A 25,977-nucleotide genomic window follows, 5' to 3' on the forward strand; every position below is an offset into this window, starting at 1 on the left:
GTAGTTACTTTAATGTAAAACTATTAAAAATTAATAATTATTTTGTGCAGTTACTGAATTTTTTTTGTTTTTCATTTACGCCGTACTCTAATAATTTTACATAAAACATTACTTAATAAAAAAAAAATGGAAAAAGGTCTTATCCATTATTTTTTTTTATACTTTATACAAGTTTCCTTTTAAAATAGACTTATGCAAATATCAGGTAACCCCATTTAAAAGAATCCTGAAAACTACTGTGGAGTTATAATTTCAAATAATTCAGAATATTAATTTGAAACACATACATATACACACATATTTTCAGACAACTTTATAAGAAAATATTATATATTTTTATTTATTGAAAATTAATTTATGATTAACTATTATTTCACACACATGCTTACAATTTTGATGTCTCACATTAAAAAAAATATTTGCTAACATCAGCATACTTTTAAGGAAAGAGAGAATTAAGTTTTGAGAACTGCTGCATTTGCATGTGTATTTTTGTGTGTCATAGGTTGGCAAGTTCAGTAACATACTTGCCAACCTATGACACACAAAAATCAGGAGATTTTTCACAATGTTAAAAAGACTTTTTAAATGATACAGATAGTTTTTAATAATGAATTAATTTTAAATAGTTACTAATTCTTAAATGCAAGCAACACAAAAATACCTTACACATAAAAATAATTTTTATTACTTGCATCGTTTAAGAAAATCGTTACTTTAATCAGTTTTCGTACAAATGTTATGAACAGTGGCAGATTTTGCTTTCGTTAAGAAAGAAACCAGTAAAAAGGCAGAGAACAGACATTCTGCATTAATAACTTTTTGGTCCTTTGTTTTAGAAGAGAAATTTAATTTTTTCGTTTTTTTTTTTCAAAATAACTCATGTTGTCCTTGTGTACGCACATGTTTGAGAACATCTGCCCTTTCACCATGCGAAATCGAAAATTTGCAAGGACACGGTAGACATCACAAATTTATTGCATTTCCTTGAGGAAATAATGAAAGGAAAGTCAACTGTGTACAATATTTTGAAACATACACGTGCATTTCACCTTTCTCACAGACAACAAAAGATGATAATTTCTAAAACTATTTCCCGAAGGCATGTGTACTCACACAACTCGGGACAAAATGAACGAAATAACTAAAGAACATCCAAATAACAGCCTTGAGCTTGCTTTGTGCTCATTGGCTAATAAATGCCTGATGACACGCAGTGGAGCTCAATGTCCATTGGAGAACGTTTTTGTATACGTATAGCTCTTGCTCACAAAGCAAAAATTCTCATCTGATTCGCAAGGTTTTGTTTTAGATATAATCTAGAGAAATTTCAGTTGCTTTCAATCATCCAAAATCACTTTTTTTTTTTGTTCATATAACGAAGTACTATGCCAAGTACCATAAAAATCGTGAGAAATTTTAAGAATAAGAAAAGATCAGGAGAAATATATTGCAAATTGGGTTGGGAGAGCAGTCGAAAATCGGGAGTCTCCCGCCTAAATCGAGAGTTGGCATCTCTGCAGTACGATCACATGTTTTGCCATACAAAAATAATCTAGCCAGTGTAATCAGCAAAACATTTTGTTATACACGACTTTAGATTATAATTTGAAGTATGTATATTAGTAGGTGTTCGAGCTGAAAAACTACTAGAAAGAACAAAGTGTTTCATGGAATGTAATGAATTTTGATTAACTGTTCAGTTATTCAATAAATTATTCCTAACATCTTTTATCAATAGGATCTTCAGAGCCAAAAGTTATGTGTGTATGGTTATGTAATGAGAATAAAATTTCCCAGTTTGTTGCATCAAAGCTTTCCACATTCAAGGATGCTCAACATTTTTTCATAATAATACCCATATAAATAAATGAACTTTCAACAGTTTGTCTATGAAAGCAAGTTAAAACAAATTTAACCAGTTTTGCCAAGACTGGAGATTTTTGTTTTCCATCTTCTTTCAGCCTGAATATATCAGTAAAACTTTTTTTTTTTTCATTTTTTGTAGAATACAAACAATGAAATAACTTTTCTGCGAAAGACAAATTGAGCAAACCCAGTTTACTCATATAAGAAGTTTGATCTCTCATTGAGCTTTATTTAGTTTTTGAACTTTATTAAATCTAAAAAATCCAGAATTCTGAACTATATTGAGACCACAATCACCCCTGAATTACAAATATGCATCATCCCTAAAACTCAAAGAACTGATTCAAACTCTGTTTCAATGTACGGCACAGTAGGATCTTCTAATGTATGCATGTTGTGTACTAATTTTCTAAGCTACATGCAGGGCTCGATTAACCATTAAGCGGGATAAGCACATGCAATCAAAAAATTTCCTATAACCAGTTTTAGGCTGCATAGTGCAAATAAATCACAACTGAGAGAGAGAAGGGATGAAGAAAAATATGTCTGAAACTTAAAGTTTTAATTGTGCCTTGTATTGTCTTTTATTTAGACTGCAAAGAAAGGCAGGAGAAAGATAAAGGCTTAAAGGTGATTTCATATTGTTCATGATTTTCATATGGTTGTATTTAAGAGTTAGTAACAAAAATTCTGGAAAAGTCTAAAAATTTTTAAAAAAAATTAGTCTAAGATATCCTCAATGTTTGATACATCCAGAAGTTCGCCATACCCATAAAAATAACAAAGTGTGTAGAAAATTGAAGGGGGCCGAAAAGTTTGTAATATATTCAGACTTGTAACTTGATGAATGAGAAATACAATATATCAGAGAATTAAAGAAATACAGGATTTCAGCATGTTTGAAAACAATTTATTACATAAATAATACACAGTCACGAAAATTTAGAATTATGCTTGAGAAATTTCTGAAACCATTTTCAAATACATTTCATCATATTTAGAAGCAGGTATGAGCATCACTCTTCGTTTTCGACGACCTTCATTTCCCTCATCTGTCCATGCACCAGAATCGTTTTCATTGGAAACTGGGTAATCAAATGACATCACTGCTGACTGCAATAATTAGATATATTAAAACCTATTAATTTAGATGCATATGAAATATTAAAATGTTTTCAAATAACACAATATACCATAACCCATAGAGATGCCCGAGACATAATAAATATTCCTACTTTTACAATTTGTAAGATCCTTCAGTTTTTAATGTATATTTACTATAACATTTTAAATTTAAGTTTTGCAGATGACGCTTCAATAATGCAAATGATGTCGTCACACCATATTCAACAGAATTCGATAAAGTGTGCTGATATACACTTGGATTTGCATTATATTCAGTAATCAGTTGAGATACCAGCAGCTACCTTTTTGTCTTCAAATAGCAGGGCAGTCTGCAATGTCTATTATTTATCAATCAGGTGTTGATATCTAGTGCCAACGCCCATCAGCGGCCGAGTGGTAAAGACTCTGAACACTGAGGTTCGAATCCTGCAAACGGGCTGGCTGCATGGGCATTTTCGTGGTTTTCCCCATGCGTAATGTATATACGAGCCAGTTTCTCTTAGAAAGTCCTCCACGAAGGCATCCCTTCCTTTAGGCAGATAGCCCTCGTGTTCTTTGCCATAATAAATTAAAATAATAATCCAATCCAATCTAGTGCCCAACATTCAACAATAAGTCTCATTTTTTCATCTCTTTCATTTTTAAAATGATAGATTTTACTCAACGTTGGAACCAAAATTACAAGAAATTGCTGTTCTTTCTTCAACAATGAGGTAAAGGAAGTGACTATTATTTAGAAAATGAAGATTCAGAATTTAAACAAAATGCAGTCAGTAATGTTCTTGAGACTGCAAGAATAATGAATGAAAAAGAAACTTTTAACACAATTTAATAAATGAGAAGACAGAAGAATGAATTTGACATTCCAACTGAAAAGCCATGATTCTCAGAATTTAATATGGCAGAGAAACAGTCTTTAAACATTCGACGAGGAATGAAGATAATTTATATTTTCTGAAAAAATCCTAAAGAAACTATGGCTGAGAACGTATCTGAAAACTATCTTTATTATATTACAAATATACAAAAGCATACTTATGGTACACAGTGCATGTGAATTCCTTATTTGTTACAAACAAAAAAGAAATAATAAAGTTTATCTTAAATATATTTTAATTTTCTGTAAACTTATATTTTTATAACCCAACATAAATTGCTGCTCCCATGGATGTACCAACTTATCTATATGATTTCACAATAGTAAAAGCAAGAATGATACAGTAAAACATAGTCTTTATAAAGCAGAAATAACACATGCAGAATAATTTTATCTTTAAAAAAAAAAAAAAAAAACCAGACAGAGGGAGCATACTGAAATGAGAGTGTCTCGTACATTTTATCAAACATATTAAGGTATAGCACAGAATAAGAAGGGCTAAGTATAGTTGACAATATGCAGCACAGTTCCCAATCCCTAATTTTTAACTTCTAAAGAAAATTTAAGCACTTATTGTTGAATAATAGTTTTACCAATATCATACACAACAGATTATCTACGATACTGTTACAATGAAGCAAATTAAGAGAAATAAAATTTCTCGCCAAGACAGAAAATAATAAGAAGCAGAAGATATATTTGTAGTATTATAGTTGTTTACATCTTTAAGTTTACAAGATGAAATGTTTATCATCAATTGTTCTTAAGTTACACAATACTAGATATTATACATACTACTAAAACCAGACATCAAAATGAAAAGATTTTGTAACCAATGAAATTTCTGAAAATTTGTAACAGGGTTGCCACTCAAGCAGGAGAAAGAAATTCCCTAACTTTTCTGGGTGTGTTTTAAAAAAATTCCAGTCTATCTGCATAGTGAACGTTGGCTGTGCAGAGGGTAAATTAATAATGGTACCACTTAAAAACACATAAATTTGCCAATTACATAAGACTTATAATACTATATGTGTGTGTGTATACATATAGTATTATAAGTCTTATGTAATTGGCAAATTTATGTGTTATATATATGTGTAAAAATCCCCAAAGCATTACTATTATAACTATAATAGGAGTTGTTACCCTCAATAACTTAATTACGTTTTTGTCAAACTAAGAGAACTTGCTATACAATATTTGCATACTAAACCACCATTCTACTCAGCAATCATCAAGTGTATTACAAAATTAGTTAAGTTCATATAAATTCTCTCTTTAATTACATGAAAAGAGTTATTAATACCAGAAGTGATAGTTAGCACATCTGAAATATTTGCAGTTACTGAAATATATTTATAATAAAATGTCAGTACAAATATAATTAATTAAAAGGAAAACTTAAAAATTAATTTTACATGCTATAAAGATATACAATTACAACAGAAATTGAATACTTACACTACATTCCATCTAAGTAATAAACAAAATTGGAAATGAAATTCATTGGTTTTTCAATGCAATGTATGAATTTTTAAACATTGGAATTTTTCCACCAATTATTATGATAAAATTATATCATGATAGCAGCTTTATTGTTTTAAAAAGTATTAAAGATAAATTCTGAAATAAAAGTTATTGTTTATTTACAAAATGGCAATGGGGGATAATTTCAACATATCTATCCAACGTTGACGTGAAATTCACTTTTTACGGATTACGACGTTCCCTGACATTACCCAGTTTTCCAGGAGTGTGGCAGCCCTGTTGTAATACATAACAAACAATTCAGCATTTCTTTATATGGCATGAACTTTATTTCTTGGAAGCAACACCAGCATTACTGGATGCACTTTATATGTGAATTATTGCATTACTTAAGTTCAGCAACAATATATTAAACAGGATGAAAACTTAACTATAAAATAAGGCATATTGTACTTTCTACTGCAATGCTCATTTTAATTAATCGATTAATTAGTCGAGCAAAATTACCAACATTGTACAGTACATTTGAAGCAGATTATAGACACCTAAACTCACCTAACAGCTAAAGCTAGTTGTAGAATAAATTTCAATAGGATAATTTGTAAAATAATTAATATTTTGGTTTGTGATTCAAACTTTTTGAAAATAAAACAATTTATACATACCTCAGCAATAATTTCTTCTTCAGGATTTGCATAATGCACCCGGTCTTCCACTGGGCCACTGTCATATACAATAAGTTTACTTATTATGATATAATAAGCAAAATCAAATGGTTGTCCTAGTGCTTTGTATTTTTTAATATCATGGCTAAAAAAAAAAAAAAAATATTCCATGAGAATTGTAAAATTAATCATGAACATCTAATAACAGAATTGGTTTTCATGTTGCACTACTTCTTAAAAGCTAAATGGTTTTCATGTTGCAATATTAAGTGTTTTCGAGAGAATGCCAAACTGATTTTAATGTTATTCTGATGCAATTTGAATATCATTACGTAAATATCAATCCTTAACAAGTTTTTTAATAAAAAAAGACAGAATATTGAAAAATATTCATGATTACAAGTTTGCAAACTATGGTGATATCCTAGTTCACTATTAAAAAGTATGCTATTATGTTTAGATAGGGAAAAACAAACTTGTAAAATTATTTTTGATCAGACTGTAATGTGGATTGTGAGATAAACTTTGTTATTGTGACTCAGAAACAAAACAACATAGGATAGTGTAGAAATATGATGAATCTGCCTATTTCAAGATGCTCAAAATCCAGAAAACCCCTCAGAATCTCCCAAGAAGATTTTAGGCAATATTTTAGGGGATGAAATGAAATAACTGTTTATTGATTATATACCACATATCATCGTAAGAGATATTTATTATGCTAATTTGTTGACAGAATTTTGATGAAATATAAAGGTAAAACACTGTGGCAAATTGAGCAGAAAAGTGTTGTACAATAAGGTCAGTATACATGGCTCAGACTTTCCAGAATAATTTCAGTAGGTGGGCATTTCAATTCCAATTTTTGATCATACTGACTTTACATTATTTTACTTTCGTTTTGAAAACTAAGAAATATTTGCATAGTTCAGAATACAGCAGTGATGATGATATGAAATACTGTTGAGAAATGGTTTGACAGCTGGTTCCTCCCAACAACCTGATGGCACAACTAACATATCATGCTGCATTGTTCATGTTTTTAAAGGGTTATTAATTAATAATTTTTAATCTCTTGCCATCACTGGTAGATATGAATGAATTGACAGGGTTCACAGCCACATTTTAATTAAAAAAATAAGCACCTGTCTAATTACATCATACACAACTGCATAACCTTAAAAATTAGACTTGTAATTTAAATTATGAGAAATGAAGTACTTATTAAGAGAGAATAAGCATTACCTCAACCATGGAAAATAATTACTTTTTTTTTTTTTTTTTTTTGTTTTGTTTTTAATTTTAAATGATAGTTCAATTTACAGAACTAGTTTACAATGAGAGGGAAAAAGAACTATGAAGAACTAAACTATATTACAAGATTTAATGATGAAATTTCAGTTCAAAATAGAAAAAATAAGTAATAATAAGGCATATTTATTGTATTCGCTTGGAACCTAATAACAAATACAATTTATTTTTCCACTTATATTGATATTTAAATAATTTAAATCTAAATTCTGAACATTTTCTAAATTTTCATTGTATATCAGTTTTCTCTTAACAGATATTGCAAGGAAAGTAATTTAAGTAAAAAAGAGGGACATGTCTGAAATCAGAAGACAGAAATTTGCTTCATGCAGTCATCTTTAACAGTAAAAACTTAACTAACCCGCTTACTTGGAAATTGGTGAATATTCGGACAGTCGAGCTTAACTTGAAGGAGCGGAGGGGGGGGGGGAAACTGTAGCCTCTCTTTAGATTTTTCCGCTAAATAAATGCTTTTGACATTTCAATATGTGCATCATATAAAAAGAAAAACCAATGGAACTAAAAAATATTCTGCTTAGCAAGCACAGTATAACTCTTTTAAGTGTTCATAAACAAATCTCGGACTGAACATCAAAATTAATTATCTCTGCAAATATCGCAAACTTTATTGCACAATACGTGCCCCGTAATTCTTCCCTACGTGATATTACGCAATCGGAATCAACAACTACCGGTATTGGGAGAATAAAGAACTAAATAACTGGGCTGTTTTTCATTCTAATTTTCAACAGACGGCGTTAAATTTCCGGAATAGAATCATTCTTCGCTTGCGTTGGTAGACCGCAGAACTTTTAGTCCTATTCAATCCAGATTGAAAGGTGACCCCCCCCAAAAAAGTCCGTTGCTTGTTTTGCAGCGAACTGTAACAGTTTCAATATTCCAGATTTTACGGAGAAAGCGGAGACCTCCCAATCTTCATACTGTATAATATATTGGCCAAAAAAATGAAATTATTTTGACTATTCGATTACTTTATTTAAGCCATTCCGAATATTATTCCTTAGAAAGTTAATCTGTGTTAAAACACAACCATTTTTGGAAGTTTACTATACTTCAGCAGTTACTGCAACTATGTTATTATAAACATTCATACATATGCTCATAATATAAGCATAACGATCATAATAAACACGAATATGAACTGACTAAGCAAAACGAGAATGCAAATTTTTAAGATGTTTATAGAAATTCAAACGTGTGTAGTATTTGGGGAGGAAAAGAATGCTGAATGTAACAAAATTTTCTACTGCTTTCGCAATTCTTTGACCAATAGAACGACGGGCACCTGTCTGTACTCTTCGTGCACACCAAAGGTTATGTTAATGCAGAGAAAGGGGGGAAAGCTATTTCCGGGAGTATGACTCACCATCTGACATTCCATATTAGGAAGAAAAGTTGTTTATTTAGTTTCGGCTTTGGTACCAGAAAAAAGCAGCGCATTCATTAAAAAAAAAAGCACTAAAAGCAAAAAATAAGCACTAAAAACAAAAAAATAAGGGCTTTAGAGAAAAAGTAAGCACCTATAAGGGCCTTTATATTTTATTTTCAAATATAAGGACTTAATAAGGACCACTACGAAAGCTGATCGATCATTTATGCCCAACTAACAGACAAGTACCTATACATTTTATCATGCTTATTTGACACTTGAAAGGAAGCTAATTTTAAAGTATGTGAATCCAATGGGTAACTCACAAGCGATGTCATAACTACATGAAAAGCATGTATTTGAAATATAAAAGGTGAGGATAAAATATTAAGTAAATTTCACATTATTTAAATTTTTCGCTAAAGAGCAAGTGTCAACAGCCTATTGGTACTTGCAGAGAAATATGAGATCTCAATTTAAATCCAGCCTCTGCCAGGGTCTGCTTTTTAAAAAAAGAATTACTACAAGTATTTTTTTTTAAGTGCTCCAATTTATTGCATTTTCCTAAAATTTATTTGTTACTGATGGATGATATTTATCACCGAATATTCAAAATATAAAATACTGGTAACAAGCATACTGAATAAATAATGGTTTCTCGCAATTTAAATTTTATGGGATGATGAAACCAAAATACAACAGAAGAACAACACATGGATCCATTTATGTTGCAAATGATATACGGGAAATCTTTATAAAAGCTTAATGGAAAGGCACTTTCCCTTTCAAAGTTTTAATGTAAAAAAAATCATAATTAATTTATTGTGCCAGGTATCAATAATTTTATATTAAAAACTATTTATGATAAATACTACATATATTAACCATAAATAAATTTGTGAGAAAATGTTTTAAATTAGTATAAAAATAAACGAAAAAGAGCTTTTTCTAAGAAAATTTTTACAGCCTTTAAAATTATTTTTAACAAATATTCTTTTCTTGTTCTCAAAATAAAGCAACATTACAGGAATTAAAAACATTGATTTAAGAAAAGCTGGCAAAAGTTGGATTCAAACTGAGGACTTCTCATAAGCCCCATTTAATAGTTTAAGGATACTGCTGCTTGCTGCCGAGAGAGAAATTCAAGCAATATGAATATTAAATTAAAGTAAAAATAACATGCCAAATAACAATTATTGGAGATGTTAAAGTAAAAAGGATCAGTAGTAATTTTTATAAATTTGCAAAACTAGTTTCAAAAGTTTGAATCTTTTTCAGTTGGAGTGAAAATGAAGAATTGGTATCATGTGAGCAAAGGCTTCTCCTTCATTTTCATCTTTTGCAGCTGAAGAAGGTTCTAACTTCAAACTCTTGAAACTCCTGAAAATTTATGAAATTACTGCTGATTCTTGTTGCCTCAGCCACTTAAATATTCTGACTGTTATTCAGAAATTTAGTCTTATCTATTCTTTTTTTTTGTTTGTTTATTATTAAGAGATGCACATTCTCTGTTTGCATATATATTTATTTTGTAACCACTACCACATGAGATGGTGTCAAGTTGAGACTGGATCTGTTTAAAAGAAAGTACATTATTTACCAATGCTACACACTATCTTCTTCAAAACGGTCACCTTGTACAGCAATACAACACTCCCAGCATTTCTGCCACTGCTGGAATGTGTCCTAGAAGTCTTCTTTTCAAAACGTGTCTGCAGTGGGGTCAAAATGGCAAACTTTGAGCTGGATCTTCATCTTCGGAAAAATAGTGAAGTCCACGGGAGCCAAATGAAGACTGTTGCTTTGTCTTAGGGCTGTGTCCACACACCCAAATTTCGCCATCGATAATGATTCTCTACATGAAAAACGAGCCATCCACAGCACACTGGCAGACTTCGATGCAGCATTCCTTCTGCTCCTGTGTCAGCAGCCTGAAGATGAACCTGGCAGTAACACAGTGCATGTTTAAATCCCACATGAGGCTTGTGTGCACTGTTCCATATAAAACACTGACAATGCATGATTTTTCTTTCACTCCCTGAAAGAAAGTTTTTGGTTCAATGGTCGTGTACAGCATATGATGTCCTAAGATGTGCTTACTGTATCCTTGTCTTAAGAGTTAAATGTCAACATTTGTCTCTCATAGCCTTTGTTCAGAACACAAAAAAGTGATGGTGAAGATAAAAGAAAAACAACATAAAGGTGTCTTTCATTAGGGGTGGTATGTAATTTTTTTTGTCTGTTTGTTACATCTTGCAGAAATTCTGGAAAAAATATGAGACATACAAAAAAGTTTTAATTAAATGATATCCATACAGTTTGTTACATTCAATTTCCATAGTCAAATAGGTTTGCTATTACAGTATATAATAACATTAAGAGTATCAAAACGGGATGGGACCAAAAATTCTGCTTTTTGTAGCAGGGTTTGATTTTTAAAGACATTTATTTTCCAGATACTTAGTAACACTAAAAATCAACTAAAAGAAAAAAAAAAGTTCTTAATTATTTCAGTAACAATTTTTTAACAAATACCTTTTCGGCAAAACTAGATCCCATATTTTCAACTAGTGTTCTGAATATGTTGAAAACAGTCAGAAATTTAGATTTGCTAGAAAGTTGCAATAATTTTTGCACAACAAGGCCAGCCTAACAAATGACTAATGACAGAATATTTATACCAAAATGAAAATGACTTCAGTTCACAGAGAAACACAGATGCAGTTGTGGAAGGCATAACATTAACCCTTTTGTGCCGACTGTCACGCATATGTGCCAACAAGAAACAAACCCATTTCCCAGCCGGCATCCAGGAACATTTTAAAGACCATTAGATGGCATCCCATGTCCATAACTTTTGAAATGAATATAGTTTTTAGGATCCTGACCTTCATTTTGATCACATTCTGCTTAATGTTGATGTCAGCTGTTGTGTGTGTGGGGGAGGACGGAAAGCATAATGTAGACAAAGAGTTTGTCTCTTTAACTCACCACGTGATATAAAAATCTGTGTTTCTGTGATATCTCTTTGAATTCTTTTTTTTTTTTTTTTTTTTTGCTAATATGCAGGGCTTTTTGGGTTACTATGTGAAGTTCTATTATGCTTTTATTTCTTATATTTCATGTACTTTCATTTTACTTCGGGAAGTCTCGATGGGGAGCAAGTGTTATTTATTAGATGAAGGATATACTCACATGGTAAATGAGCCAATCAGTGACATGAATAAGCGTGATGATTCATTTTCTAAAGAGTTAGAGAGCAATATTCCTAATGATTTCCCTATAGACATTTTGTGGAAGACTGAGCTCACTTCAGAATAATTTGAATAGCACTTCTGAAAATTATTTCTCAAAGTAAGCAATTTTTTTAATATATTTTTATGTACAATAAAGGAAAAAGATTATTAAATGCTAATTTTAACATACATGATAGCATAAGTAATAATCTAAATAATACCAAAAAGTATGACATTAGAATGTAATTTTGTGTGCGTGTGTGATTTTTCCCCCTCTTAAGTTCGGCTTAGCTTAAGTTCGGACGTAAAACCCGTCTAGTGGTACCATTAATTTCGAACCCCATTCATCCTGAGGGAGTGTCTTAAACAAAGGTGCACTGTCTTGAAAGGGTTAATAATCACTTCTTACTACATATTCTTAACCACACCAATATAGAACTTATACACAGCAGAAGAAACTTAAATAATACCTTAATCCAGCATAAAGTGGCACTGCTATTTGTGCTGGAATGTTGACCAGGCGTTCACTGATTATGAGGCCAACATGTTTTTCCATATCCTCAAGGATGTTTTTAAAGGTTCCATAGTCACTCTCAGCACAGACTTCCTTGCATTTGTCTAACAGCAATGAATGTATTTGCCTAATACACTCCATATTCTAAAATTACAAAAAATTTATTTCCTTAAATTAAAAAATACAAAGCATTTTTAATATACCAACATAAAGTGATGATGATTGACAAAATTAACATTAACATTGTGGGATTAATGTTTAAACTTTAGTAACAAAAAGTTATTAAATTTACTTCTTTTTATATTGCCTGTTTTTGCCATGAGGTTTGCTCATTCCCAAATATATGTAGATTTGAGTGGCATGCAATTTTACTACAAACAGACAGAGAGAAATTAAGGATTGGAAAGTAAGAATTTTGCCCGCAGAGTGGTGATTTGCAGATTAAAGCAGAGTCTTATTTTTTTTGTACTGAGTATTCTAGATCAGGGTTAGATCCTGTCTTGAAAAAGTGTGCTTGAATTTCTGCCGTGGTTTAGACAAGCTCGTCGTCTCTAGTCAAATTAGATACAAACTGTTAAATTTATATCCATTTTGAAAGGACGCTTTGAGTTTAAACTACCGTAATTTCTGGAAGAAACGCCGTGGCGTTTACGTGTTTAAAACTTAAATTTTCAGCGGGTGCGGCATTTAGGTGCACTGAAAATAAAATATTTCCTATGATGGTCATTGTACATAGTTTGGATGGCCTTGTCATTGTGCATAGATTGGTGCTGTTCCCACACAAAAGACCACTCAGTTGCTTTTTGCGAACGTTATTTTGTTTACGTTCTTTCCCTTGAACGGACCTACATGCCTTATTCATCCTAAACGAGATCTCAGAACAATAACATTCTTCCCCCTTTCAAATCAACATTCTCATCAGTTTGAATAGTCTCTCTCCTCTGCCATTCGATGAATCTTTCAGGACCCATCCTCTTTCCACCCCTGCCTTTTCTGAAATTTTTTTCAAAGGCGGACATGACTCCACCTGCCTCGCAATAACGAACTCTGACGTATTTCCCCTTCAGCATGAATGGATTTTTCTTGGCATTCTGCCAAATACAGATCCCATCAGTTAGGGTACAAGTACTTGTTGGATAGTTTTTAATTAGGGAGCGGAAAATTTTTGAAAATGTCTCTAAACGGCACAGAAGCTATACATTTCTTACCTTTATTTTTGAGTTATGGTTTCATTTCATGCATTTTTCTTAACTGGTATGTCATATATCAGGACTTAGGTTGAGTTTTTGCATCTATACGGCCCACGACGATGTCACGCGCAATTTAATCTATTGCGGCGTTTCTGTGTAATTTTAATTTTTTTCCCGCCATTTTTCTCAAGTGCGGTGTTTACGCTGATGCGGCCTTTCTTCCGGAAATTACGGTAGGTCCAGATTGGCTGGTAAATTTTTAGGTTTGTATATTTTAATCACTTACAAGTGGCGAGGTAAAATCTATTTGAAATGTTTTAATTCTGTGCCTGTTTGTCTGATGGTTAGATAGTCTGGCAGTGATAATTCACCTTAATTAACATAAATAACACCTTCTTGTTATGACATTGACAATACTAAGTTATTTGGAACCCAAAACTGTTACAACTAGTGCCCAAAATGGTAGATTGGGAGAAAAGTTACTGCAAAGTTTTGAAAGAAATTTAGTTTTGTGTAAAAGTGAATTTGGTGGTGTAGATAGTTGTGAAAATTAAGTGGTGATGGCACAAAGACTAAATGAAGGTGCAGTATTAGATAGAAGTGTGTTGACCCCGGCAAGGAACCGGCACATTAGAAGGATTTGGCTGGTTATGAGATGCATCAAGCCAAATGTCATATTTGAAGGAATAGGATCAGTATTACAGTTTTTAGAAGAAATTGAGACACATTTTGTATGTAGTACCAGATTCTCAGACGGTAGTTGTTAAAAACAGTCTTAAAAACTTCCATAGAATTATCATATGTGAGAAGAATGCTAGGTCTCAACTTCCTTCTGCATAAATTTTGATTTACTGTAGACTTTCAAAAGAGAGATGAAAGAGCAATTGCTTGTTCAAGCAGTGAAAAATATGTACTCGAGGTTAAGGCTAATTTTGGAATTTCTTATTTATGTTAAAATATATACAGTACGAAATGTCTGAGACATTGATTTCAAAAGATATGAAATGGATGGTTAGTTTAATGCAGAGATGAGTGGCAACGGTTTATGCCAAAAAACTCCAGCCTAGACAGAAGGTTCATTAAAGGAAGGTAGAAAACTGGTAGAATGTAAAGTTAACTTTTTTAAAATTAAATGGTAGAATATAACACTAAATCAGGGTTTGTAGCCACATTTTAGTTAAAAAAATAAGCACCTATAAGCACTTCAAGCACATTTTAAGAAAAAAAAAAAATAAGCACCTGTCTAATTACATTATACACAACTTCATAACCTTAAAAGAAAATTAGACTTGCAATTTAAAATATGAGCAATGCAATATTTATTAAGAGAATGAGCATTACCTCAACAATGGAAAACAATTAACTTTTTTTTCTTTTATTTTAAATGACAGTTCAATTTAAAGAATTAGTTTACAATGAGAGAAAAAAAAAACTATGCAGAACTAAACTATATTACAAGATTTAATGATGAAATTTCAGTTCAAAATAGAGAAAATAAATAATAATAAGCTATATTATTTGTACTCGCTTGGCACCTAATAATAAATGCAATTTATTTTTCCACTCACGTTAATATTTAAATAATTTAACTTAAATCAAAATTCTGAACATTTTATAAATTTTCATTGCATAACAGTTTTCCCTTAACATATATTCCAAGCAAAGTAATTTAAGTAAAAAAGAGGAACATTTCTGAAATCAGGAGACGGGGAAATTCCTTCATGCAGCCATCCTTTAACAGTAAAAGGCGCAATACGTGCGGCGATTCTTCGATACGTGATATTGTGCAATTGGAATCAACAGCTGCCGGTATTCGGAGAATAAAAAACTAAATAAAGAAAAGAAAGAGAATTACTAATCTGGGGTGCTTTTGATTCTAATTTTGAACAGACTGCGTTAAATTTCCGGAATAGATTCATTCTCCGCTTGGGTTGGGTAGACCGCAAAATATTTAGTCCTATTCAATGCAGATTGGACAATGACCAAACAAACAAACAAACAAACAAACAAACAAAAAAAAAAAAAAAAGTCCGCAGCTTCAAGATTAGAGACTTTGTGGAGAAAGGGGAGAACCTCCCAACCTCCGAATGTATAATGTATTGGAAAAAAAAAATTTTTTGACTATTCCATTACTTTCTATTTATTTAAGCCATTCCGAATATTATTCCTTAGAAAGCTAATCTGTGTAAAAATACAACCATTTTTGGAAGTTTATCTACACTTCAGCAGCTACTGCAACTATATTATTATAAATATTCATACATATGCTCATAATATAAGCATAATGATCAAAATAAACACGAATATGAATTGACCACGTGGAACGAGAATGCAAATTATTAAAATCTTGATAGAAATTCAAACATGTGTAGTATTTGGGTGGGAGGAAAAGAATACCGAATGTACCAGAATTTTCTACGGTTTTCGCAATTCTTTGACCAATAGAATGACGTGCACCTGTCTGTACTCTCGCGCGCACCATAGGTTACGTTAATGCAGAGAAAGGGGAAAAAGCTATTTCCGGGAGTATGATTCACCATCTGACATTCCATATAAGGAAGAAAAGTTGTTTATTTAGTTTCGGCTTTGGTACGGAGGGAAAATGCGCATTCATTAAAAAAAGCACTAAAAGCAAAAAATAAGGGCTTTAAAGAAAAAGTAAGCACCTATAAGGGCCTTTACATTTTATTTTCAAATATACGACTTATAAGCACTTGCAAGGACTGCTACAAACCCTGTAAATACATGATGATAAGCTGATGCTGAATGTTGAAGATGAGCAAGCAGGAACAGTGAAATACAAGTGCAGGAGAATCTCTCGAAATAATGTTCAAGTCTTTATACTCACACTACAGTGAATGCGCAGGGTACTGCATGCTATGCTAATGTCAAAAATGCAAATACTCCACAGTACTCCCCCCAACACCTGCCACAGGCACAAGAGGTCAGAGATACCTAGGGAACTTGACTCTCCTGCTGGAGCGAGTAGTCTGCACTGGAGGTATAGTGACATTCGGTTTTACAGTAAAAATCTGCTCAGGAACAGGAACTGATACTACAGTATCTGAAACCCAAATACTGGTTTCAAGCGATAAATGCTGATCACAGATTCTTTTCCTTTAATAAGAAGGGAAACATTTTTATTACTTTAAATGGTCCGTCATACGGGTAATCAGTGGTGGTTTTATTGCATCGTGTCTCACAAGTATGTGAGTACATTATTCTAAAGTTGCTGTACAAAATACTTATTAACATGAGTTAATGTAGATACTGGTGATATCTCTCAATGCCGCACACAACTTCTGTAAAAACGAAACTGGATCAGAAGAATTAGAAACTTAAGTGGGTTGTAAAAATTCTGAAGGGAGACAAACAGTCATTCCATAAACCATTTCCGAGCATGTTCCTCTGAGACCGTCTTTGTATGTTGTTCAAAGACTGAGGAGTGCAACTGGAAGGCTCATTGCCCATTATTATGGCACATTCGCACTTCTTTTAGTGAATGAAGGAATTTCTCATTTAATCCATTAGCTGCAGGGTGGTACGGAGAAGTTTGAATTCGGTAAACACCAAGAATTTTATTGAGAGTAGTGAACATGCATGACTCTTCTGGCAGAAAAATTCACCGGGATCTGTCTTGATCAGTACTCATGGTCGTGGGAACTCCAAACCTAGATATGCAATAGTAAAAAATGCTTAAATGGCAGTTTCCGTCGAAATATCCTTCTTAGGTACTGCTTCCGGCCATCAGGAAAAATCATTCGATAAGGGTAAAAAGGTTGGAGTATCCTTCTGAAGGTGGCAAGGGCCCGACTAATGCACTTATTCAAAACACTGACTTGCGTCCAGCAAAAACCTGCAATGGGCTGTCAGTATGCCTTATGACTTCGGACTTTTGGCAGTCAATGCAAGCAAGAGTCCAAGCACACAATTCCTTGACATAGAAGGCCATACAAAACATTAGATTCTTGATGGTATACCTTGATGAGAAAGTCCATGGAGAGAATCAAACACTGCCTTTCGTAATTGGTTAGGAATGAAAGGATGGATCTTGTCACCACTAACGTTACAGTATATAGCCAAGTCAATCATCGAAGTAGAGAATACAAAAATCTAAATAAGAAAGTACTCGATGAAAAATTTTTTAATTTGTTTGAACTTGCATTTTGTAAAACAAACGGCAAAGAAACTCAAATAATCCAAACTGGGTGGTTACAGCTTTTTTAGGCATGTCCTCGTGATTAACAGGAATTTAATGTTGTGCCATAGCCAAATCAAGTGCTGAGAAAATATTTTTTCCAAAAAATATCTGTGGAGAATCTTGAATATGCGATACAGGATACTGCTAAGGAATAGACACAGCATTCAGGGAGCGATAATCATCACATGGGTACGAAGGGCTTTTGGAAGGCTGAATAATTTCTTTAACATAAGGAACTCAAACACTTCTCTTGCCACTCGGAATACATCCACTGATAAACGACAAGGTTTAGAGAACACGAGAGGACCTTTAGTCTCAATACAATGAAAAATTGTTGAATTCTGATTATTGTTGGTTATGTAAGAAGAATTAGTGAGTTTGGAGTATTCAGCTAGTAATCTATTAAATTTAGAATCATCAAGAAGAACAGATATGCATGAATGAAAAGAATTCCCAAACAATTTACCACAGAATGATAAATTAGTTTTAGAATCAATATAGCAATTATTAGCAACATCAACAAATAATCCATATTTCTTAAGGAAACCTACACCTATAATTGGTGGATTTACATCTGCAATGACAAATACCCAAGTTAAGGTATGAGGTAAGCTTAAGTTTAAAGTAAGGCGTTTAGTGCCAAATGAGGGTATTTTAGTTCCATTGGTAGCAAACAAAACTAAATTCTGCGAAGGCTTAGAACACAGAGCATACTTTTATGGTTATACCAACACATCCGCACCAGTACCAGTTAAATATTTTATTTTGAAGAGGGGTTGGACAAGAGTGTACGATTCACCTGGTGGTCTCTATTTTGGTGAAAAGAACACAAAAGACTGACATTTCCTTGCATGTTCCCCAAAATTTACATGATAAAAGCAAAACTTGTTTGTTCGCACTTTATCACAATTAGTATGTAAGCATGACCTGCTGCAATGGTATGAATGCCAAAAATTACACTTAGCACTGCGAGAAATGTGTCCTAAGGTAGAGGTTTACTCACTTACTTGTTTAGTCAGCTCCGTTACCTGGAGTTCCAAATGACCAGTAGCAGATTCACTTGGCTCAGGGGTCACCACAAAGCAAGCCCAGCAATCTTATCAGCAACCACAGCCAATTTATTCAAATCACCTTCACCAAGAGCAGCTAAAATTGACTGTGTACTATTAGGAATTAGGAAGCCTTGCAAGCCTTAAAGACATTAGCAAGGATTTACCTGTGGCATCATCTGGCAAAGTCCGCATATGAGTCGATAACTGAGAAGGACGCTGGTCGTGAAACACTAAAACTTGCAAGAGAGTACAAATTTTCGACGCTTCGCTCTTGGAATGCACTAAAATCAATCTTTGTTTTAGGGCATCATATTTTCCAGTAGTGGGAGGTTTTAAAATCATATCATCGAGAGAATTAAGTCTATCAGAGTCATGCAGGAGCAACAACATGGTTAAATTTGGTTAAATCAGAAGTTATGTTAGAAAGGGAAAACTGCAATTCAAATCTGACAAACCATACGGAAGGATTTGTTTTTTAAAAAGGCAGTAATTTTACCAAAACATGCGACACATGTGTAGTCATTGAACTTTCAGGTACAATGTTATCTGTGAAATTTTCATTATATAACATTATCAACTTTCTACAAATAAGTATTACAAATATTAATAATAAAACAAAACATAAAAAGATAGAAAAACTATCACACATCTGTACCTATTACAGACACAGACTGGAAAGAAAATGCATGCCAACAAAAATACAGAATATTTGTTACATAAAAGAATACCGTACATATTAATACGGAAGAAAAAATGAACTCCTATGAACCAGTCTTACCTACACTCCAAAATTCACAATAAGCTGTGAAAAAAAATTATCCAATATCAGCACTGACATACTAAGTGATCAGTACTTTCACTGAAATATTCTTGATTTGCAGCTCCATAATAGAAATGTTAGCACAGATACTGTTGCCATAGAATCTCAATACTCAGCTTCCTTTGGCCACGCATAAGTGCAGCGTTCTTGTGTCCCCAAATGTGGCAATGGTTTATGCCACAAAGCTTGCCAGAAGGTTCAATAAAGGAAAGTTGAACACTTTGGTAGAATATAAAATTAAAAGGTAAAATAGGAACTAAATACATGATGATAAACCTATGCCGAATATCGACCACAAGCAAACAGGGACAGTGAAATACAGATGCAAGAGTCTCTATGCGAAACATTCAAGCCTTTGCACTTGCACTATAGAGAATGCACACAAGTACAGCGCAGCAAACGTGGATACTGCATGCAAATGTGAAAAATGCAAATACTCCACCACAGATGTTTCAGTGCAGCTCTACAAACATTTAACTGAGTTTGTGAGCTCTATGACTGAATGAAAGATGTATAAAACCTTCATTCTGCACACAATTATATGGTTTCCAGCTATCTGAGACAGTTACAGAACCTTGGTTTATTTTTCTCTTAATAACTTTGAAAACAGTTGTCCTGATTCTTTGCTCAACAAACTAGGGGAAAAAAAAAATAATAATAATATTGCCTAACTTCTTTTCAATCTCTCCAAATACCCAGGTTCCATTCACTCTTTTATGGCAATTATACTTTCACCAGTCATACTTTCATACACATGCATTTCTGCAGAGGAAAATAGGTACTTTTAAGGACATTTAAGGACCATCAGAGAAAAAAATTAAGGACCTGCCAGAGAATGAGAATTGAATAAATTACAGCAATTGTGTATGTCTGAGCTTCACTTTTCAAATACCATTCTAAAAGAATGAAATATACCTATAAGTAGCATGCATTACGATTAAACATAGTCCAATATTTAACATAATTTATAAAACAAAGTCAAAAATAAACTTCGTAAATTTATCAAGTAATTAGCATTAAATTATAAAATTTCTTAAAATATTTATATTTTGTACATATAGCAGTCCCACAAATTTTAAAGAAGATTACTGACATTTTATTTAAGTTTTATTTACAGTTAGTTTTATGTCAACTCTTTTTTTTTTATGCTTTCTTTCGTCATGTATTCGCTCATTCAGAGGTTTTGGTCAATATCATGCCAAGCGGCTTAGGTTAAAATGACAAGTGAAACCATAATCCTTATGATTTATAACAGAAGCTTAGCTGTTGCTACTACAACTGCTTGCCTTGATTAGAACTGATCAGAACAGATGTCAATGCCTAATGTTGGCATGGTTAAAATGAATGTTATTTCTCGTATCATTTTATTATATTATCAGGATTTTTATGATATTTATCAATGTTATTTTGTTGGTAAAAAATATCTATCACAAATTTATCTTAAATTGCCCAAATGTCAACAAATCACCAAATGTAGCCTCATATAACAAAAGAAATCATTTCCCCAAAAGAGAAAAGTTGTTTATGAATTTTCAAATGGAAAATCAAATAATTTTGAACTGTTTAAATTTTGATTGAGCTATGGCCTCATGTCCAAAAACTCGAGTATTGTACCGTTTATAACAAAAGTAGAAATGAATTCAAATAACTCATTAGATACACATGTGTCAACAAATTGCTAAAAATATTCCTCAGAAATAATAACTCACACTCAAAATGGAATTCGCAAAGAAGGGGTGGGGACGGACATAAATGTCAGATAAATAAAAGGATCTTTCGGCAATTTTGTAAGAAATTAAGGATTTTTAAAGACCAAAAATCATTTTTACAAAAACTAAAGATCATATAAACCTTGATCTATTTTCAACTACACAATAATTTTACAGGTGTTAAGTTTAAAAAATAATAAAAGAAAAAAATTATATACTTTTTTTGCTGTTAAATTCACAATTGAAAACACTCCGTAACATACATCATCCACCTCTACGTCTTCATGTTCAAATTCATCAGACACCTACATAAAATATTTAAAACATAATAAGCCCTGTTGAAAAAATGAACACAGAAAATGTGAAAAATGTAAAATATATTATCATTCTAAGCAGCATGACCATTCTGAGTTGTTACTCAGTATAAAGGATGATTCAAAAGGTCTTAGGTTAGATATTTTACACGTAGGTCAAGAATATAAAAGTAAACCACTACCATATTACAATTTCAGTGAAACGCCATTCCATCCAGGGCAATATATGCTTCACACACACACACACACACACACACACACACACACACACACACACACACACACACACACACACACACACACACACACACACACACACACACCACACACACACACACACACACACACACACACACACACACACAAAAAAAAAAAAAAAAAAAAAAAAGCATAGATCACAAAATTTGTTCTTAAATGGCAGACATCTCAAGGATGCTTTAAAATATCTTAATGAAATTATAGGCTACAAAAACAAAGATTATTTATATTAGTAACAATATAAAGGTAATAATAATAATAATGCAACCCCTTTGCATTAGAGGTTATAAATGCAACCCCTTTGCATTAGTAATTTACAAACTTTATTTAACATCAGCAATAATGTAAATTAAGATAAACACATTTGCTTTTCCGCTATTCATAAATTTCATGACTGATCTAAGCCTTTAATGTATGGAAAGTTTAAGCAATAATTTCTAATTACAAATAGTGATAAACATTTCTGGTTATTTTTGCATTAAAAATATCACCTTTTAAGTACACCAGATGGTTTGTTTGATAAGCATTATTAACTCAGTCTAAACCAAAGTAAAACATTCAGAGATTTTTCTGAAAGATCAGGACAACTATCTCACAGCAACTTAAATAATTTTTAAATAAATGCAAATTATAAGCTAGTGTTAAATAGTATTTCATTGATAAATAAAAGTGCAGTCTCTAATTCTTAAATATGATTTTTGAAAAGTACATGTACACTGCACAAATAATAATAATAAAATGGGATAGTTCCCGTTCTACTGGGGCAATTGACGAAATTTAACTTGCATTTTTCATGTCTCGAAAGCATGACTTAGGATACGTATTAGATTTATACATAGCACCTTTATAATATTTTGACACTAAATTGGACTTTTCTGAAATGACATGCCATGCCAAACTCTGAAGTTCAATAAATTCGCATGAGTAGTTTTTAAAAAATTAACTCTCTGAATTTTAGTTCCTCCACGTTAATTGAATTTGGTATATGTTTAGAAATATCTCTCTCTTTTTTTTTTAAATTAAACTTTTTTGATTCGTCCTTTCACATTTTGAAATTTAGGTTCATTCCAAATGAAATTCACCCATTTTTTATGATTTATTCTTGAAACTTGTATTTTAAAATAATTTTTATAAATTAAAAAAAAATTGAATTATAACCTATAAAATTTTTACCATCATCTTAAAATAGATGTATTTCTAAGCATACCTACAAAAAATTTGAGTTTTTAATTCAAAATTTCCTAAGGTACACGTGAATTTACGTGTACATATGAGCACATTTTGAAATTTGCCATATTTGTTATAAATGATAATAATGCCAAATTTACCCACTTTGTTAAAATTATGAGAAAGTATGAACAACGATTCCCCCCCCACTTCTGTGAAATGAAAAAAAAGGAAAGAAAAATAGGTTGCTATAAATTAAGAAATTCGCCAAGTGAATTATTCTTGGTGTAAACTGAAAAAAATGAGCCAGGATAAATTTTTAAATTTCTTATCAAAAATTACAAAATTTAATATCTAGGCATAATTTGAGTTGTAGAATTGAAATATGGAAAACAATTGATATGTTATTTCAGAAAAAAGTCAGATTTTGTGTCAAAATACCTATATTAAAACAATACTATATATAAATTTAATACATAGCCCAAGTCTCACTTTTGAGATATGAAGAATGCAATTTGAATTTTGTCAATCAGCCCAGTAGAATGAGAGATATAGAACTGCCCCATTTTTTTTTTTTTTTTTTCCCTTTTTTGGTGCAATGTACATACAGTCAAAAGTCGTTAATCCGGACTCGTTGGGACTTCGGCGATTCCGGATTATCGATTTTTTCCGGATTATAGATCATCAGTTTAAATCTGGTAAGATGGCATGCAGAAATTACAAAATTAAAAATATGAAACCGTAATTTATGAAATAAAGAACAATTATGATCTAAAGGGTATCAAAATTTACAAAAAGAAAAAGCTTAATATTTATTTGTTTACTTTATTAAACATTTCTTTCAATGTAAGTTGCTTCGTTTCATGTGATAATGCTTTCTCTTTAATTCTATTAAACAGACATAATTTCTTGTTTAGTTACAAAGTTCCGCTGTTCAAGTTCTATAATTGCTTTAAATCATATTAAAGACGGAGTACATCGACATGAAATACTACATTTAGTAAGGAATTATAAGCCATATAAAATAAAAACATCTGCCGTGAAGATAAACATAGTGCTGATAGATCAACTTCCAATTCATTGTGCTCCGCAGCATTAAAGATAAACAAAGGATATGCCTTTATCCATTTTTTGCAGCAATTCCACTTTTTGTTTAATGAAATTCGAAATATACTTTCGCTTTGTAGATCCGTTGCATATTAATAAATATATATCAGAAACTCTATTTGACCCTGAAGATAAGGATAGAGCTGACAGATCAACTTCCAATCCGCGGCGTGAAATTGATAAACAGATTTCGGATTTCAAAACATACTTTCGCTTTGTAGATACGAATTACATATTAGTAAATATATATCGGAAATTCTATTTGACATAATCGAAAGTTCAAGCTTACTTTTATGAAATTGCTCTAACAGTCTGCAAAAAATAATAAGCCGGATCCAATTCGAAGATTAAGGAACAACGCAATCTGCAACATTAACTGAATTAGATAATTTTAGCTTAGCTTATATCTCCGTTACACATTAAACGCGCATACGCACAAACATATTCGCAGCAGTAAAGGTCTTACGTGCACTCTTAAATGCCTGTGCGCATGCGTGAAAGCGACGCATGCGCAGAAAGTTTGTAGCTTTGAGGTCCGGATTATAGATCATTCCGGATTATGGGTGTCCGAATTAACGACTTTTGTCTGTATTACTTTTCCCTTGCACACATACTGAGGAAAAAGACTGCAGATTCTTAAATCATTTCTTGCAGCGCGTACACTCAAACTGTGTTATAAGAAAATGCAAAATATACCCTGAATCTTGTTTATGCTCATAAGCTAAAATACACTGCTATGTGACTGGTAACTCCAATCAAAGTTTATTGGAAAAAAATCATAAGAAATTTTTAAAATAAGCTTAAAGTGTGAGAAATGTGTTGATAATCAAGTTGGCACGATTGTAAATTAGAAGTCTCACTTAAAATTACTTTTTTAAATGTTCGATCTCATAGCCTTTTTTTCTGATCTGTAAATCCACATCACAAAATATACACAATAGAAGAGCTTTTTGTAAAATTTCCAGGGGCATTGATTTCCATTCCTCGTCTACTACTTCCTAGAATACAACAATCGTGGGTCTGCACTTCACAACAGCTATTTTCAAGAGCCCAAAGGCACAAGAGTCTCCATACATTAAACATCAGGGGACTTTTCAGGCATACATTGGAAAGGTATCTATGCAGTATATGTATCGGTTTTCTTTTTTTCAAAGAATGTAGAGGAACTTTTCTAAGATAACTTGATGAAGTTTAAGTCTTTTAAAACCATTAGGATAAAGAAATGGTAATTTTTCCATAAATACTGGACCTGAAACATTCTGTTGATAGTATGCTGAGTAGGTTTTAAAATTTGCAGCCCTGTTCTTAAGTTTAATTTCCTACTGCAATAGAATCGTGTGACAATCATACTGAAACTTCCTTTGCACCGATGGAACTAAGTTTGCACACTTTTTTTTTCCCTTTTCATTTTCAATACCAAATAGAGCCTTTTTTTTTTTTGGTTGCCCACATTTTAGGTAAATCTATGCTTCATCAAGAGTCATAACGTATTTCCCTTTATTTTCAGCTAGTCTTTATAGTTCCGTGTAGAGTAACATGCCTCAGCAAAAGATGGTGAAAATTACGTTCTTTAGTTGTAAATCCTGGTTTATGATTTACTTATTATTGTTACAGATAGATGTATTTAAAGACCTTGCAATTGATTTCCATGTGTCAGTGGATTTTCTTTTGTTACCAACAATTT

The 25,977-nt window shown here is 32.1% G+C and overlaps 1 protein-coding gene across 1 annotated transcript in view; it reads right to left on the minus strand.

The window, feature by feature from the left end:
• Positions 1-2,757: 2,757 nt before the first annotated feature.
• The window catches only part of LOC118204705 (protein BCCIP homolog), a 57,210-nt gene continuing 33,990 nt past the window's right edge, over positions 2,758-25,977 (minus strand). Inside the window, exons 4-7 of the mRNA XM_085825613.1 lie at positions 21,666-21,752; positions 12,432-12,619; positions 6,025-6,169; positions 2,758-2,982 (exon numbers count right to left, since the gene is read on the minus strand). Of these exons, the coding sequence (XP_085681739.1) occupies positions 2,818-2,982; positions 6,025-6,169; positions 12,432-12,619; positions 21,666-21,752 (585 nt within the window). The 3' untranslated portion in view covers positions 2,758-2,817. The remainder of the gene's footprint in view (positions 2,983-6,024; positions 6,170-12,431; positions 12,620-21,665; positions 21,753-25,977) is intronic.

This window comes from Stegodyphus dumicola, chromosome 10 (assembly GCF_044657685.1).
Source record: "Stegodyphus dumicola isolate Sdum_Otavi_A_Nest chromosome 10, ASM4465768v1".
NCBI classification, from domain to species: Eukaryota; Metazoa; Arthropoda; class Arachnida; order Araneae; family Eresidae; genus Stegodyphus; species Stegodyphus dumicola.